The sequence below is a fragment of the Apus apus genome, chromosome 4, assembly GCF_020740795.1.
Source record: "Apus apus isolate bApuApu2 chromosome 4, bApuApu2.pri.cur, whole genome shotgun sequence".
Classification (NCBI taxonomy): Eukaryota; Metazoa; Chordata; class Aves; order Apodiformes; family Apodidae; genus Apus; species Apus apus.
The window spans coordinates 182,410-199,736 of record NC_067285.1 but is presented as its reverse complement, the minus strand read 5'-3'; the positions used below and the strand labels follow the sequence as shown (position 1 = coordinate 199,736).

Genomic DNA, 17,327 nt, shown 5'->3' with positions numbered 1-17,327 from the left:
TCAAAGCCCTGGCCTTCATTTAGTTTGCAATTATCATCATAGCAAGCACAATCTGAATGTATAAAATTTTGAAAGCGTGAATTGGTGTGAGAGGACAATGCAGCTATTTAACATTGCCAGCCCTTGGAATGCCTATGAGTAATTTATACCATTGTGTTCTGTGGAGCATTGTTCTTTTATTCAGTCCTTGCAGTTTTCACACTTCAGAAATAGCCCTCTTTCCTGCTTCCACTTTCCTGCTCTGATCTGTTTATTTAGCAACAGTAGGAAAAATACATTTGCACTGTGTAAATAGATATATATTTCAAGGATAATTTTTAACTGGGGATGATAGATTTTTTTTTTTTCCTATGCTAGACTCACACTGGGCAGATAGTATCTCTGAGGTGGAGGCATGGGGAGCAGGAAGGGATGGTGACGTTTGTGTTCATAGCCAGTTTGTTCATATGTGTTGTGGCTACACATCTATACTTAAATACAGGACCACAGTCTGGAAACATGCATGATAAACCGTTTTTTCCTGAAGTATGTTGAGATCACTTCAGTACAGATAGTGGCTGAACTATCCCAACATTTTTAGGATTGAGCTCATTATTAGAAACATACCATAAGTTTCCACACAGATGTGTGTATTTATCCAATTATCTTGGATACTCGGGCTTTTCATCGGATTTTAAAACACGTACAAGTGATCTGCAGTTACTCGTGTTGGAAACCCCTTTCCAGTGTATCCTCATGGAGTTTGGTGTCAGGGGCACTAACACAGGTGCCCGTTGTTTGGCACCCTCGTGTGAGGCTGTGCACGTGCAGCAGCACGAGGAGGGCCTGGGAGGGGCAGCTAACCAGCAGTGCAGGTGGTTCAGGTAGCTGCTTTTCACACAGATAATTAATGTGTACAAGTAGCTGCTAATTGCACATTTCAGGAATGATTTATGAGGTGGCAGAGGGGAAAGAGGGGCTCAATCTAATTTCTTTGGGAACCTCTGCCATTCATACAATGGTATCAGCACAGCTGTGAGATGGGACATGATTAATGAAGAGCGGGCAAACACGCTGCCATCGCGCGGGACACTTGGGGTGACATCTTGTCAAAACAGAACTGGCACTTAGAGCCACAGCCAGTAACAGTGCAGATGATGAGCTTTTTGTCTTTTACCTTGCTAATTCACGTGGACGTCAGGCTTCACACCAGCCGTGGTTCTGAAATAAGGTCATTTATGTCCATCAGAACAATTATTGGTGTAATGTCCATGATTATTATTGACTTGTTATGAGCAGGTTTGTGTTCATGAACAAAAGACTGCAGCTATTTATTTTCTCTGTAGAGGTCTGGAGGAAAAACAAATTTGGCAAGGACTAATATTTATACAGGACATTAAATCTAGACTTACGAACATCTCTGTTAAATATCTGCTTGTAGCACTATATCTTGGCTGCTGCCTGGGAACACATTTTACCTATTGTCACGTCCCTCCTTCTGCTATCTGACACGCACCACCCAAAACAGGTGTACAAAAACACTGCTTGTCTTTGCTTAGGAAGAATGATGTGCACATCCTTGTGTTTATTGTACCTTCTTATCTGAGTAAAGATAATACAAAGTAATATGATTATTTTTGCCGGTGTTTTTTGTGGGCTGATCAGCCTAGCAGTTTGCTGTACTTCTTTAAAGCTAGTCTGGTTTATCTTTGAAAAGATTGCTAATAAAATTTGAAAGAATTCAGCCATCTTGAAGTACTAAGTGTACATATAGGTCACTCTGCAAAGAACAAGTGTTACGTGTTTCACTGAGATGAGAAGGAACATTTTTAACACGTTTCTCAATTGTTTATGTATCAAAATAGTACTGAGTGTTTTGCACTGTTTTAAAAATCATTATATGAGGGATATACCTCAAGCTGTGTAATCAGTCACTGTTTATTTACTTTATATGATGTGGTTTTTTTGATTGCTTCAGCTCAACATTAAAGAGTGAATACATTTCTTTCTATCTTTTATAGCTTTTAGAATTTGACAGAGAGCTGTCAGTCTTTAAAGACAAATTGTATGAACTGGACATCTCATTTCCTCCCAGGTAAGATTCATGTATATCCATTTATTTAACTACCTAGCTAAAACATCATTGTTGCTAGCACTGCAGGTAAAATGTGAGTGTTCCCATACGTGTTGTAGAAATGATAACTATCTTGGTTCCTGTCATGAATGTTTAGTCTTCCCACATCCCCTTCACCCCTGCACAAACAGCAACGGGGCAGCCCCAGTGCCCACAGTGCTCTGCAGCCCACCCTGGTCCTGGCTCCTACAGCTGCTCTTAAAATAGACCTGTCATGGTTGTGTGCTAAGACCACATGTAGCTACTTTTAAGCACAGGACCCAGATAACCTGTTAAAATACTTAATTGCAACCATCGAGTCAGTGTTTGTCTCAAGGAGGGGTGCAGAGCCTGGTGCTATTGCAACAGGAAGATCCAGGAGAGAATCTGCAAAGAGAGCAGGAACTTGGATTCTGCTTTTCAGTTCCAATAAGCATGTTCTGTAACTGCTAAGGCTTTTTTAATACACGGGCATGACTTTAGTCAGCTATATCCCTTGGGTGAATTTTAGCCATGAAGACAAGTACTGCTGTCGTACAAACCAAGATTTTTGCAAATGGCAGTCCTGTTCAGGAGGACTCTGTGGAAAATTTGGTACAGTTTTAAACATGCATGGCCCCTTCTCAAGAATGAAGAAGTCAAATCTCACAGTTGCTTTTAAGGGAAAGAAATGCTGCATTTGCAAAGAAAGTTGAAGTTAAGTTCAAGAAATCATAGTTAAAAACATACTTTTAATGTACTTTTAAAAATCAATACAATATCCTTAAATGTTGCCATGTTCTTTATGGACAGATAGAAAAGTATGATGTTTTGGCAGACACTTAAGGAAAAATTTGGAAAGCTTGCCTTTTTGGTATCATAATCTCATTATTTCTCACCAGCCAGCTGCGATACTGATTGTATTGATCCCTTGGGACAATGGAAGTGTGCATGGAGAGGTTACCAGTGCTCTAAATTGTTCTTATTGATTGAGTGTGACAACAGGAGACCAGCAGTGTGTGTGTCTCTGAGTGATTTCATTACTTGTGTACCTGGTCAGGGTGAAGGGAGGTGAGGGGAAATAGGTGTGAGTTTTTCACCAGAAATGCTAATCTCCTTGCTTTCACCACCGTTAGTGCTTTCAGGCAGAGCAAAGTTTGGCAAAAATCCATTGTTGCATGAATGGTTTGCAGATTCTTCAGATCTTTCTGTTAATAGGGTTTGGTGTCATTTTGTTCTCCAGCAAAATCAGAAATTTGGTGTGAGTAGTTTTTATACCTTTGTATCTACATTGTACTTTTGTTCTGTCTGTGGAACAATGTGAACATCTGGCCAAGCTCTAAACCCTTCAAAGATTTCTTTTCACAAATACATCCAAATCTCAGTAGAGATTTCATTGTTATTTTAGTGGTTAAGTTTCTTGCAAATTACAGCTAGACTGGATACAACCCAGATTTTCCTCACAGCTACCAAGGGCCATGCCCTGTGAGTTGTGAGGAAGTAACAGATGAGCCTTCCTCTCCTTTAAATCCTGTTGGAGCAAGAAGTGGTGGGAAACCTCCATGGATGGAATACAGGAGGACGTAAAGCCTCTACAGGAGCCTCTTGGTAGCCAAACAGGGAAGATCAGAGTTAGGACTCCAGGGCTAGGACAGGAAGCAAAGAATACCACTGAATCCAACTAAAGGAACAGTGCATTTGGGGAGGTGGAATCCAATCACCAGGACTTTGGCCAGAATATCTGTCTAGAGGTCTATGCTCTTGAAAAACATAATGGGATCTTTGGATGACAAGAAGTGGTTGGCTGCTGTATCTACTGTATATTATTGGCTAGAACAAAAACATTAAATCAAATGCTACACTGGAGATGAACCTCTGGTAAAAAAAAATGCAAGATCAGGTGAAAAAGTTCCATCCCAGAAATCCCTCTGGATGAAACACAGATTTTAAATTTGTCTAATTGATGTAATTGTCTGTGGTTCCTGCATTTGTCCTGCAAATGCATCAAACAAAGCCTTTTTCACTGGAGGGAGAGACAGAGAAAGCTCTAGTCACTTTTTGTGTCAGGCTTTGGGATTTAATTAGTGAGCATTTGAATGTAGAAGGCAGTTGTAAGCAGTTGTTATGATACCCTAAAGTACTATTTCAGAATTCAGTTTATACGTGGTATTTTAATTATGGTTCGTTGATTCAGTCTGTTAATTAATCTCTGCTCTGTTCATGATCCATGGTGCTACAGGCTCACATGTGGGATGCTGGCCAACAACTGAAGACAAAGTATCTCAGTTAAAAATGGTACTGAATACATCTAGTACTACATTTCACATCTCTCAAAAATGGAAGATCAATTAGGACAGTTTTCTCTTTTCTTTCCTTCATCGTTTGTGCATACAGTTAATTGCCCAGAGTTCTGCAGATCAGTAGCACAGCTGCCTACCTGTCCTACTTGTAAACTTTTCCCTCCAAAAGCATGCCCGAGATGCAGCGTACTTGTGAGAGAAGCAGAAAAGGTCACGTCCCTTTGGGTTGCAGCAGACTGAGTTACTTAGAAATTCATTTTTTTATCAGCATAAACTGTTTATTCCCTGGATTTTATCATGCGATCTTATTGATGCCCTACCACAGCTGGCCTGGGGTTGAAAGCTTTACCCTTTGAGCCAGAAGTAGTTCTGTGGTTTCCACCAGCACAGCTCAGCCTTCTTCCGAGCGGTTTCCTTGCTGGATTTTCATGCCACTCCTGGAGCAGCAGCACAGCCCGACCCAGACCCCCAGGTGTCAGTCGGGGTGGGCAGGAAAATGCAGGGCTGTTGCTGACCCCGTGGTTCCTTGCTCCCTGTGTGATGCCCAAGGCAGCGGGAGAGCCTTGTCCTGACCCCCAGCAGGGCTGGCTGAGGACCTGGCATGTCCAGTCTTGGGCAGCTAACTCCAGTTCTTTGTAAGATAACTTTGTTTTGAATGAAAAACACTGGTTTTGTGACATAAAAATAAGCAAAGCCCCAACTGAAGCAGTAATGAAGAAAGTAGTCTCTTTCCCCAGGCGCAGGCGTTCCCATGAATGCAGGAGGGCAGAGAAGGCCTTTCCTTGAGAGGAGCCCCGAGCTCAGCTCCGGCCGTGGCTGCCCCGAGAGCTGCAGGCAGGGAACCCCAGCTCAGGCTCTCACACCTGGGTCCCCATCCCTGCTCCTTTCAGCAGCACCTTGATGTGCTGGTGCCCTGTGCAGATCTGCTCTTCAAGACTGCTGGAACTTGTTCCCCTGCAGAGGATGAGCAGAATTGGTTTTCTCTAGTAGTATTTTTCTCAGTTGTGACTGTACAAGTGTTTCAGGATTTTATTTGAAATTTGGTTCTTTGGTTACAAAAATGAGGGTAAACATATTGCTGGAGTTTTGGTGTCCTCGAAATACTTGTGTACATAAGGGACCTATAGATAGACTAGTGGAATCTGATTCAGTTTTCATTTAAAATTATGAAAGATACTCTTCTGTTCTACTAATCTGAATGGAGAGGACTTTTGTTGTATATTTTTGTGGTTTAGTTGGTTTATATTACCATATCTGTGTTGTTTACAATTAATTTCTCTGTCCTTTCTCCTTAATTTCAAAGGAAGCCATGGCAGTCAGGCATATATTTTTAAACTGGTAAGATTTTTTTTTAAGGGAATCACTGTATGTTGTTTTTTAGATTAACCTTTTTGTAAGCTTGTAAGCCAGTCATTGTCCAGAATTTTCATACTCCATGTGCAAAGGTGGAGTGTGTGCTGGTAAAGCAGCACAGGCCTGCAGAGCCCCAGGGGACAGTGCTGTGCTCCTGGCACGGGCTGGGCTGAGCCCCGGGCTCTGAGCTGGCTCTGGGGACAGACGTGGCCCCCAGCACTGCCTGGGGACATGCTCGAGGTCCCACCGGGCTATGGGCCTTGTTGAGGTGCAGGACTCACACATGACAACCATGTGCTTGGTTCCTGGGGAAAGGAACTGCCAAATTGCCTTAATCCAGTGATAAAAATCTCCCATGTTCATAAATGGTGAGAAAACTGGCCTCCCGTGAGACTGCACAGGAGCTGTAGGGAAGGCACTGCTCTCACTGCCTAGAATCTAGGGGAATAATACAGAAAAGATCAGCAAGTGAGAAAAATCAATCCAAAGGCTTTTTTTATGTGCCTTCTCATAAAATACACCATTTAGAGTATGAAAAATGCAAACTGTCTCTTATAAAAAACGTCAAGATTCTTCTTATCTTTTTATCTAGGGACCTAAAATTCTTGAGTTGACAGACCTTCTGGTTTCCACTTTTCATTACAGTGAGATAGCATTTCAATATACATAATAATAGAAATGTTGATTTGTTGAGTAATTTTCTGACTACAAATGCCCTAATGGAATGATGATGTGTTGTAATGTTTCCCTTTTTGTTCTTCATAGTATTTATAGTTGTTGATTTCACTCTGCTTTTCAGAACTCCTGTGCAGTGTGCTTGTCTGTAGTTTGCTATCTTCTCCTTTCAGTTGGTTGTAAACTACATTCAGTAATTAGTGAGAGCACTTAACTCTTATCACTTGGTAGAGAAAACGTCTCAGGAATCATTTTTTCACAGGTCTTGGCAAAAAAAAAAAAAAAGTGTCATTTATTTCCAGCTACTGTGTCATGCTTTTTATACCAGCTTTTAAAAACTAAACTTTATATAAACCTTTTATTATTTTCTTTATAGTCAAAGAAAAAGATTACTTTTTAATTCTCTAGAGAGTGGAGATCCTGTACTGAGTGAATACTTTAAAATATTTTTTTTAAACTACTGACTTCTTGCTGGTCTCTAAGCAGTGGTACAGCTAATTCTGTAGAGGAATTGAAATACCAGAGGCCTCTTCCCCTGCATTGCTCTATTTGACAAGTCTAGACAGCCATGGACAAAATAAGAACATTGTCTTTTCACTGTTTTGTGTTTAAAGCAGAACTGGAACTAAGCCAGTGTCCCCATAACCAGTGACTGCAAATCCTCTGTGCTTTTTGATCCTGAGTGAGGACCCACCTTTGTTTAAACCTTCTGTGGGAAGGTGTGTTGAGTTGACCATCCATTGTGGAAGGCTGCATAAAAACACAGTGCAGCTAATTTAATGTAACCTTACGGTCCTGGCTTAAATCACTAAAAGCCAGCACAGTCAATTCTATATTCAGAAGAGCATTTTTGTGAGGCCTTACAAGTTTATAATGAACCACTAAAATTTATTGTGAGTTGAAACTTGATATGAGGGGTTTCAAAACAAGAAGTAAAATCCTTACTTCCCTGGGGTTCACAGCAATGTGTCAGAAGAAAAGCACCATCAGGCTTGAGTGTTTTCCTACCCATATAGCAGACCTGCTTTGGGTTATTAACTTTGAATCCAGCAGGCACAAGGTCAAAAAGACGAAGCAGAGGAGCAGAGGATGCTGTCAGCCCATGGCAGCCCCTGCCTGCAAGTGCAGGAGCAGAGGTGGGTTCTGCTCTCAGGGTTGTCCTGCCTTCCACAGGAAGCAATCACTGGGCAAAATAGGAAAAACAATCCGAGGAGTGGAGACCAGAGCCTTGGTGTGGTTGATAAGATGGCAGGTGAATGAGGATTATCAGAATTACTGCTTCAGCCTTAGTTGGGTATAAACTAAATTGAAGTTCTTTGTTTCGTTATAGCTGTTAATCCACAGTTTGGCCTTTTTTCTATCCTTTGAAAACAGTGGTTCACTTTTAAGTTTTCAAATACGCAAATGGCATTTCTTGGATTTTTACACAGATACGTTAATGTTTTAATTGTACCTTAGTTTTGGTAGGTGTAGATTGTAATTATATGTATAGTAACAGTTCTGTGACAATTTATAGTTAAAGTGTATTATTGTTATAAATTTAATTTGTAGCTATAAGTGAAATGGTATTAGGGCAAGGCAGTAGATGCACGTTAAGGTATATTTGAGTTGGTTTCTGCAAGATCTTGCAAGCCCCTGTGCTACTGAAGGTTAGCTCCAGGGCTCCCAGTCAGCTGGGGGTATGGGAAAGATCCAGAGCCACTCCTCAACTCTCCCACCAGCCCCATCTGAAAATAGCATTTCTGCACACGTACCTGCAGACCTCAAAATGAAACAAAACTGTTGATCTTCTCCCATGCAAAACTGTGACTTAGTTTAAAACCACCTGTTGGCTGCTTGATCTTACGTGACTGCTTCATCCTGCCCTGCAGGAGCATCCAGTGGTGGGAGGGGTGCCAGGCAGCCACCCTTCAGAAGCTCCCAGAGCAAATCCCGGGCTGAGCGCAGCACTTGGAGCTGTCAGCTCCCTCCTCTCTTCAGCAGGGCACCCAGAACCCTGGCATTTGTTTCTGAGTTCCTTTTAATTCTTCAAGTATATGCTCAGGTTGCGTCAGCTCACCGTCCCACACAGCCCCTGCTGACAGAGATGCTGGTGTGCACAGCATGAAGCTAGAGGAAAACCCCTCATCCTGCTGCCCCTCAAGCTGTGTGTGCTGGAGCCTCCACTCAGGGGTTCCCTGGCACCCAGGGTGACAGCAGCCTGCCCAGGGACAGGGGTCTGCAGCAGGAGCAGCCACCTCCCAACCCACAGCGAAAACAAATCATTCCTCCATCCTGAAATTTGCCAAAAGCCAAGGCAGGCTGGGAGAGGAATCTCAGCTTAGGAAGGAATCACAGGCTGTGTTACAAGTCTGCTGTCTTTGAACAGAGTCAGACATTATTCACCTGTTCCTGAACTACTGTATTTTGGGGCCTTTTACTTTATATAGTGAATATTCATGTTTTCATCTCATTACCCTTTGTAATCTAATGTAGCCCATAGCAACCTTAGCCATTGGAGACTAAATACAATTCAGAATTTTAAACTCTGTAAGCTCTGTCAGTCACAGGCTGAACTGCCCAGCCGTGAGCAAACAGCGAGCCCAGTGTGGAAAGAGTTTGTGGTAGTCAGCAATCATTGCAGAGAAGTAACGACATTGTGGTCAGTCAATATACAGGTGGGCAATTGTTACCTTTATCACTGCTCTCCATTAATTATTATAATTATTCTTGTAGCTGTTGTATAGCAAAGATAGGAGCTGACTTTAGCAAGAGTTCACACCCACCTACAACATTTGCTTTCAGATAAGTCTGCATGCACAGTAATCTCATGTATTAATCATTCTCTTAAAGTGACCTATTCTTGTTTGTTGGTGCATTAGGCTGTCATGTAATTTACTGGTTGGACATATGTTTGTGTCTTAGATATCCTCTGTGTGCTATTTTTCTTAAGCAGACCCTCTGATTTGGCAGTGTCTTGGGCTTGACACCTCTCACCAGGAGACAGGCTGAATCTCATTTAGCCTTGAAAGAGTGTTTCACCTTTGGAATTCTCTCTGGCCTGAGTCCCTGTTTAGTCTATAATCTTTGTATTCCCTACCTTTGTATTTTGTCCCATGACCTTTTTTTATTCTAGTTGGCTGTGCAATGATACATTCATTTTTCTGCTCTAATTTGCACTAGAGAGTGAGCCAGCCTGCTCTGCATGAAGCAAAGCCACTTCCAAATGCACCTGCTTGGTCCTTCCCTTCTGCAGAGTCCATCCAGGGAACAGCTCTGCCTTTGGTTCCCAGACCTGTGGGTGCCATTGTACACATCTCATTTGTCACCCTTTTTTAACTTAAAAAGGTCCAGAGTTACACTGGTGATACAGAAATGTTAGCTCTGAAGCATACTGTAGACATGTATCTTCCAAAGAAGTCTCTTAAGCCAAAAGTAATATGCCCAACATAAACCCATAAAAAAGATTCAGATAAAGCCACTGTGTCATTAACCTTCCAGTTTTGTGCAGTGCCTGGAGTTCTGGCTGGGTCCTGTTTACCCTCCTTACCCTTTGCTGCTGGATTGCCCAGGTGACCCCTGGTTATTGTCACCCCTGACTGGGGTGGTTGGTGTGATCACCATGGTGTTAGAGTAGCCTGTGCAAGGAGCAGCTGTTGAGCACATTGTGCTTTAACTGCTGTGTTTGCAGGGCGGTGTTTGCCCTCCTGATTTGCCTTAAGTGAGACAAATATCATGGCCAGTTAGCTCAGCAGAGCATCAGGAAGGCTTATTAGTATTTTGGTACATATGAAGCAGCTAATTTAATTCAAACAGTGATGTGTCTTATTGCTTAGCTTTAACTGCTGCCTAAGATGAGCATGTGAAGATAAATTACATGGGGTCATTTGTTAGGAAGAGAACTGGGGAACCCAAACCTCCCTTTCAGATTCAGGGAAATGTAAACTGCTAATTCAGTTTGGAAGAAGAAACTAACGATCTGGAAGCTGACCAAAATTAGAGGTCCTACTTTGATTGGTCAAATGAAATGTTATTGATCGTGTACCAGCTCATGCTGGTGGTGAGTTGGGACCTTGTCGATTAAAAATATCAAAATGCACTTATCTTTGGCCTTAGATATTTTGCAGCACCCAAAGCTTGAACTAGCAGCCTGTGTTCACAATCTGAAAGTGTGTCAGAGCTAACGATAAATTGGTCCATCATTTTCTTAAAAAATACAAAATTATTAAATAATTTTCTGATTAAGAGTGATTGGGATTTTTCCCCTCTTGAAGTCCTCTCTCAATATCATATGTAAATAAAAAGGCTTAAAAGTCAGAAAAGGTTTAGTAAATGCAAGGGCTCATAACCAGGCTCAAAAATAAAACACACCAAATCAAAATTGTGTTTTCAGCAATTCTTTTTAATTCTATCTCAAATATCTTGCATTAGAAATAATTCAGTGATGGAAAATGTGGTACAATTAATAGATGAGAACAAGTGGTCTTTCAACAGGAGCTATTCCCACTCCCTGAAGCATGATGAAATTTGCATGTGAGTCTGGTAATAGGATGCACAGTTTTTCAGAATGACTATTATTATACCAAAAAGATGACATTGCTTAATTTTTCTCCACTGTTGCCTAGTGGCTGTTGTCACACTTTCTCCAATACTGCTGGGAATGTCTTGACCACAGGGAGCTGGATCCCCAGAGCAGCACCCACACTCTCAGCAGCAGGGCACGTTTTGCCTGTGACAGCTTGTGAAGGTAGTGACACTCCAAAGTGGATCAATTGTTTCCTGTTAGAACCTACACTCACCCATCTCAGTAACACATTTGATCTGTTCTTACACAAGAGTTCATTAGGAGCATTTTTCCTGACGGGAAATGCCAGTTAAGGAGACATTTATATACAGAGTATTGTTGGCTTGTGGTTCGAGTTAAGACGCTGCTGACAGGATGGTTGATGATGTCAGAAGACTTTTCACCCTGAAGTAAGCGTTTTTGTAAAGGTGTCCAGTCATCTTTGACAATATCTGTTAACAGCAGCAGGGCAATAATATTAGTGACACTCTTAATGGCTTATTTTCCCCAATCAGTTGCTAAGTAGATCTCATCCTTGTTATCTGTAATACCAGTAGTTCATTGGACAGCCTGCTCCTTGTTTACAGTTCTCAAAGTGTTTGGTTAAATGTTGATAAAATTGAACATTATGTTGATGATGTTGCTTTAAGTAGTACCTTTTGGAAGATTTATTCAGAAAACCCACCTGAAAATAATCCTGGTTAAATAAAATTAGTGTAATGGAAACAGTAGCTTGTGAAATAAGGTGGAAAAGAGCTAGAAGGGGCATCTTGAGAAAAAATAAACCCCAAACAAGTGGAGATAAATAGTACAAGACTCTCACGTGTGTGCTGCAGCTCCAGAACTGCGTGTCTGTCCATCAGCCAGAGGCATATATGGCCAAAGTATATTTTACATCATTCTATTGCCTGGCATACACAGAGAGTAACAGACTGGTTTTGCTATTAGTTATTCAGCTAACATGAGTGGTTAACATCCTAAATTTCCATTTTACCACTGCTTTAAACAGGGCAGAAAAGTTGTTCCACATAAAATTCCTCATTTCTGCATTTGTTTTTTAAAAACATATAGTGTGTGTAAAAAGAAAAGTCAGTAACCATGCTGAATACTAAAGTTAGGAAGTGTGTACAGTCCTAACTTCTCTATAGCACCTGTATATGTTAGCATTATATCTATTAATCATTTATATTCCAGCAGTACCTGGAGGCCTTTATCTGTTCTGCCATCATTTTCACATGAGCACTTGCTGTTCCTTCTCAAGATCACTGCTCCTGTACCTTGCACAAGGTGGATGGGGCTGAGGCAGAATGCTATAGAAAGGGAAGGAAAAGATCTAGTTGTGGCACAGAGAGCTGCTTCTCCCTTTTTCTCTGCCAGGGTCACAGTTCTGATGGTCAAGACTAAAATGCATGAACAGAAAGGCAACATGATGTACCACCTAGGAGATTAATACTGGAGTTTTTAGCTTGGGTTTATTTGTTGTAGAGTCTGTAAAATTATTTTTATCAGATCTGCAGTTGTTTTTATCAAGCTTGTAATTGTTTATACAATTCATAGATCACACAACCCATTAACTACAATTATTAACTGAGTTTTGAATTAGGAACTGTGAGTTCCTTACTTTCCTGGAATGAGTGTGTTAAAATAAGCTGGAGATGTCAGCAAAACAAAGCTATTTTAATGCACTTGATAGTAGACAATCTTGTGCTTTTAATGTCTTTTGGAAGGTGTGTATTCCACTTTTTGCACACATTTAAATTTACATTACCTGGACTTTTCCAAGGCTTTTGATATGGTCCCCACAGCCTTCTTCTGGAGACTCTGACTCGTTATGGCCTTGACAAGTGGTCTGTGTTGGGTGGGGAGCTGGCTGGCAGACCCTACTCAGAGGGTGACAGCAAATAGTTCCTCCTCAAACTGGCATCCAGTCACAAGTGGGGTCCCCAGGGATCAATATTGGGTCCAATGCTGTTTAACATCTTCATAAGTGACCTGGATGTTGGGATCAAGAGCACCCTGATGAAGTTTGCTGACAACACCAATGTGAGTGGAGAGGCTGACACCCTGGAAGGGAGAGCCACCCTCCAGGATGACCTGGACAGGCTGGAGGAGTGGGCTAGCAGGAACCTGATGAAGTTCAACAGGGAGAAGTGTAAGGTCTTGCACCTGGTGACACATAACCCAGGAGTGCAGTTCAGACTGGGATCCACCTGGCTGGAGAGCAGTCGTGTGGAAAGGGACCTGGGGTCTTGGTGGAGAACAGGCTCAACATGAGTGAACAGTGTGCTGCAGGGCACAGAAAGCCACCAAGAGGCTGGGCTGCATCAACAGGGGCATCACCAGAAGAAGTCATCATCCTGCTCTACTCAGTGCTGGTCAGACCACACCTGGAGTGTTGTGTTCAGTTCTGGGCCCTGCTGTACAAAACGGAAGGGACAGGCTGGAGAGGGTCCAGAGAAGGGCCACAAGGATGATCAGGACTGGAGAACCTTCCATATGAGGAGAGGCTGAGAGAACTGGGTTTGTTCAGCCTGGAGAAGAGAAGGTTTCAGGAAGACCTTATCACCATGTTCCTGTCCTTAAAGGGTGGCTCCCAAGAAGATGGAGACTCCCTACTTACAAAGAGTCACATGGAAGAGACAAGTGGTCACGGGCACAGGTTCCTCCTGGGGAGATTCCAATTGGACACAAGAGTTAATTTTTCCCCGTGAGGACAGTCCAACATTGGAACAGTCTTCTAAGGGAAGTGGTGGATTCCCCCACATTGGACAGTTTTAAGGGTGCTGAGCCACCTCATATAAGCTATAGTAGTACCTACAAAGGTTGGACCAGGTGATCCTTGAGGTCCCTTCCAACCTGGCATCCTATGATTCTGTGGTTATTATTTAAATGAGACTGTGTTATTTCAAGGAAGCAACAGAGAAGTGGGGTTGAAACAAAGGAAAAAAGGAGGTAAGTTGTGAAGCCACCATGTAGAGAACACAAAGTTCATAGTCAGATAGAAGTGTTTATTATTAGCACACTTGTACCTCATTAGGCCCATTGAAGTTGGTGGAAATGTTTTCCAGTTTCTTGAGTACCATCCTGAGTCTGTGCTGGAAGCAGCCAAACGTGTTTTGTCTGTGTCCTGCCTTTCTGCAGCACCTGCTGTGTCAGCTCTGCTGGCAGCTGTGGGGCCTTGGGCAGCTCCATCACTGCAGGGAGGCAGGAGCAGGGCCCGGGGCTGCCCTCAGGGACAGTGCTGTGGGCAGGACTGTGGGGGTGCTGGGCTGGGGGGCAGCTTGGAGGCTTTGCGCATTTTCCTTCTGCCTTTGAGTTTTGCAACATCTGTTTGTCAGGGCAGCACCAGAATCACCAGCCTGGCTTCCTGAAATGCTTATGTGTCCATTTGTCTCCTCTCTCCATTGCTTCTGTTGACTGGTTTTAAATCCCATTGCCTGATGGGAAGGCATCTGAATGGGGCAGCATCGTGTAAAAGACCTGAGTATCTGCAGGGAAAATCCTTTTTAAGTGCTCCAACCAAGTAAAAGCTTCAGAGTTCACAAGAAGATGGTTCCATTCTGGAAGCAGTTGCAATATTCTCATTCCCCTATTCATTTTACTGTAGGACAGGATGATGGAGACAATTACTGGAGTGTATTGTTTGAAAAGGTTTATTCTGGGATAGTATTCATTCAGCAGTATGTTGCATGAAAATTTATTTAGTGACAGTCTTGTTCCAGAAACCTCTAATACAGCTTTTATCTGCAAAAAGCTATTTAAGATAAATGGCATATAATAAACTAACCATCCTGTCCCCAAGACACAGGGAATATTCCCTTCCAGCAATTCTGAGTCATATTTAGCTGTGGTCACTTTTTGAGCCCACCGACAAGAGAAGTCTGCATATTCCAAAGTATTTGTGGGCCTTCTAGAGCATGAAGGAGGAGAGAGAATAGTTTTCCTTATTTTTGGGGCATGTATCTAGTGTGGATATTTGGTTGCATCTCTGCCAGCGTGTGCCTGAGATGGGACTTGCAGAAGCCAGAGGGGGGTGGTGGGGAGGGGAAGCCTCTTTCCTTGGAGAGCAGCAGGACAGAAGGCTCCAGGCTGCTGGCTGAAGGAAGGATGCTGCCTTATCAAAAGAAGAGCCTGCCCCACTTTATTGTATTAAATTATTACCTGCAGACCATTTTGTCTGGGTAACTTTTGCAGCATTTATTTTCCTCTCTGTCCCAGCCATTAGAAATCTGATTTGTCAAAGATTTGTAAACTACAGTAACTTCTTGACTGAGTGATGAGCACTAAAGACCTTGAAAAATTGGCAGAAATTTTCACCCTGTGAGAACGCTAAGATCAATAAAGCAAATTGATAAATACCATTTCACAGAAGATAGGCTCTCAGATGAAATGCTCTAGCACATAGCAGTAACAGATCATTCCAGGTATGGAACATCATACTTTAAAAGCCATACAGTTAATGCTGTAAAACAAAATATTATGTGAAATGTGATTGATTGTTATACCTTGTGTCATAAAAAGTAGCTTCGGTTATGTGGGGTTCTTGAGTAGCTAAAGAAAGAGGTTACCAGAAAAAGTCAACCCTTAAATTGCAGACAAAGAACTTCTCCTACCAATAGTATTACATCATCAAAGTATTTCACAGACACTCAGAAATAAGCTGTACTTCTGTATGTCAGTGAAGCAGCAAATTGAATTCTCATAATATGTTTTGAAAATGAGTCTTGTTAGGTTTGATGAGGTGGAAAAGGTACTGAGATCACTGGTTTGTTCCAAGACATTCAGTAGGCTTTTGCTTGGATGTTTGCCATGGCTAATCTTTTTAATGGCAGTGTAGCTTGTAAACCCATCTGGTAGAAAGCTGTATGTCTCAGACTATCACACCAAGTAGGGTGGTAAATAAGTTTCTCTTCAAGCATGCAGACCCTTTTGTTACAATACCAGAAATTTTATTTGACCACCCTCATCAGGAAAATCTCAGTATTTCCTTTATTTCAGTGATGAGCAGAATAAAATGCAAATGACATTTTAGATACACCCACACATACATATGTAGATAATATGCACCAGCCTTTCTGTTTTTGTTAAAAGACATTTATCAAAGACAACTTTCAATTAATTCAGGCCCAATATCCAAGAAATTGAGCCTGTCACAAACCCTCTGAATTTCTGCAAACGCCCTTTTGGCTGCTTACCCAGGCCATTTTGAAACAGTCTGAGGAAACCTGGGCCTCACAGCACGATGAGCCATCATCAAGTTCAAAGCTCTGTCGTACTAACCTAGTGAGAACGTTTGGAGGAAATGAGGAAACCTTGTGCCTCAGCCTCCTGGCAGTTGAACCTGAGGTTGCCTCTTCAGGCGCTTTAGACAATTTCAGCTTGGGGGCTCATACAGGCACACTGAGTTAACTTATTGTAGACTGTTCTGTGGGTTAAAATAAACATTTTCTGTTGCCTTTTACGGCTAAGTTAGAACACACTGGAGATCCCATGCACATTTTTCATGACCCCACATCATAGCTACCATTTAATCACCTTCTATTCAAGATGCCTTTACAAAATAATTTACTTTGTGTTAATACAGCTTCATATAAAGGTACAGAATCTTGTGCAGTTAGCATTGTTTTCCTTAAACTACATTCCTGATTCCCTGGTTCTGAAGAAATTCCCTGAAAAGCCTGCTTTCTTGACGTCTCTTCCATCTAAGGCTTCTGTCTGCCTTAGGGAATCCGTACAGGTGGGGTTTGTGTACAGCTGCAGAGATCCCAGTGCTCTGAACCCTGTTGTCTGTTAAATTATTCCAGGATAGCTCTCCTTACGAGGATCCTGCAAAGAAATCCCATGAGATTAACCTTTTTTCTCCCTAGGTTTCCTCTTTCATCTTCTGTTTATTAATTTTCCAGTCATAGCCAAGAGCCTACTCTGTACTTGAGTTGTTTACCTGATTTTCATACTTCCATGTAGATAAGTAGTCTTTAAACACACTCACATGCAACAGTGCAAGGTAGGAAGTGAGACATTTGAAGCTCTATGTGTCTGAACATGTTGGCCTAAAGCAGGATTGTAGCTGTGAGAAGAGAGAGAAAAAGCACATGAGAAAGGAAGGGGGAGGAGAAAAGAAAGATAAATATTTAAGCATGAGAGGTGTCTAAAAGAGCTGCTTTTTTGCCAGTTGAAGTTTTCAGTCTGGTCATTTGAGCCGGGGGTTGCAGGCTGCTCTGCAAAGCGTGGTGATGGTTGTGACTGGTGTGTTTGCAGTTACCCGTACAGCGAGGACTCCAGCCAGGGAAAGCAGTACATGAACACGAGATGTCCAGCCTGGTGTGACAGGATCCTGATGTCCCACTCAGCCAAGGAGCTCATTCTGAAAGTAAGTACAGACCTG

General features: G+C 42.2%; 1 protein-coding gene across 2 annotated transcripts in view; it reads left to right on the top strand.

The window, feature by feature from the left end:
• INPP5A (inositol polyphosphate-5-phosphatase A) overlaps positions 1 to 17,327 on the top strand; it is a 193,947-nt gene that overhangs the window by 169,449 nt on the left and 7,171 nt on the right. For both annotated transcript variants that reach the window (XM_051618458.1, XM_051618459.1), the window contains exons 12-13: positions 2,001 to 2,074; positions 17,201 to 17,312. In XM_051618458.1, the coding sequence (XP_051474418.1) occupies positions 2,001 to 2,074; positions 17,201 to 17,312 (186 nt within the window). The remainder of the gene's footprint in view (positions 1 to 2,000; positions 2,075 to 17,200; positions 17,313 to 17,327) is intronic.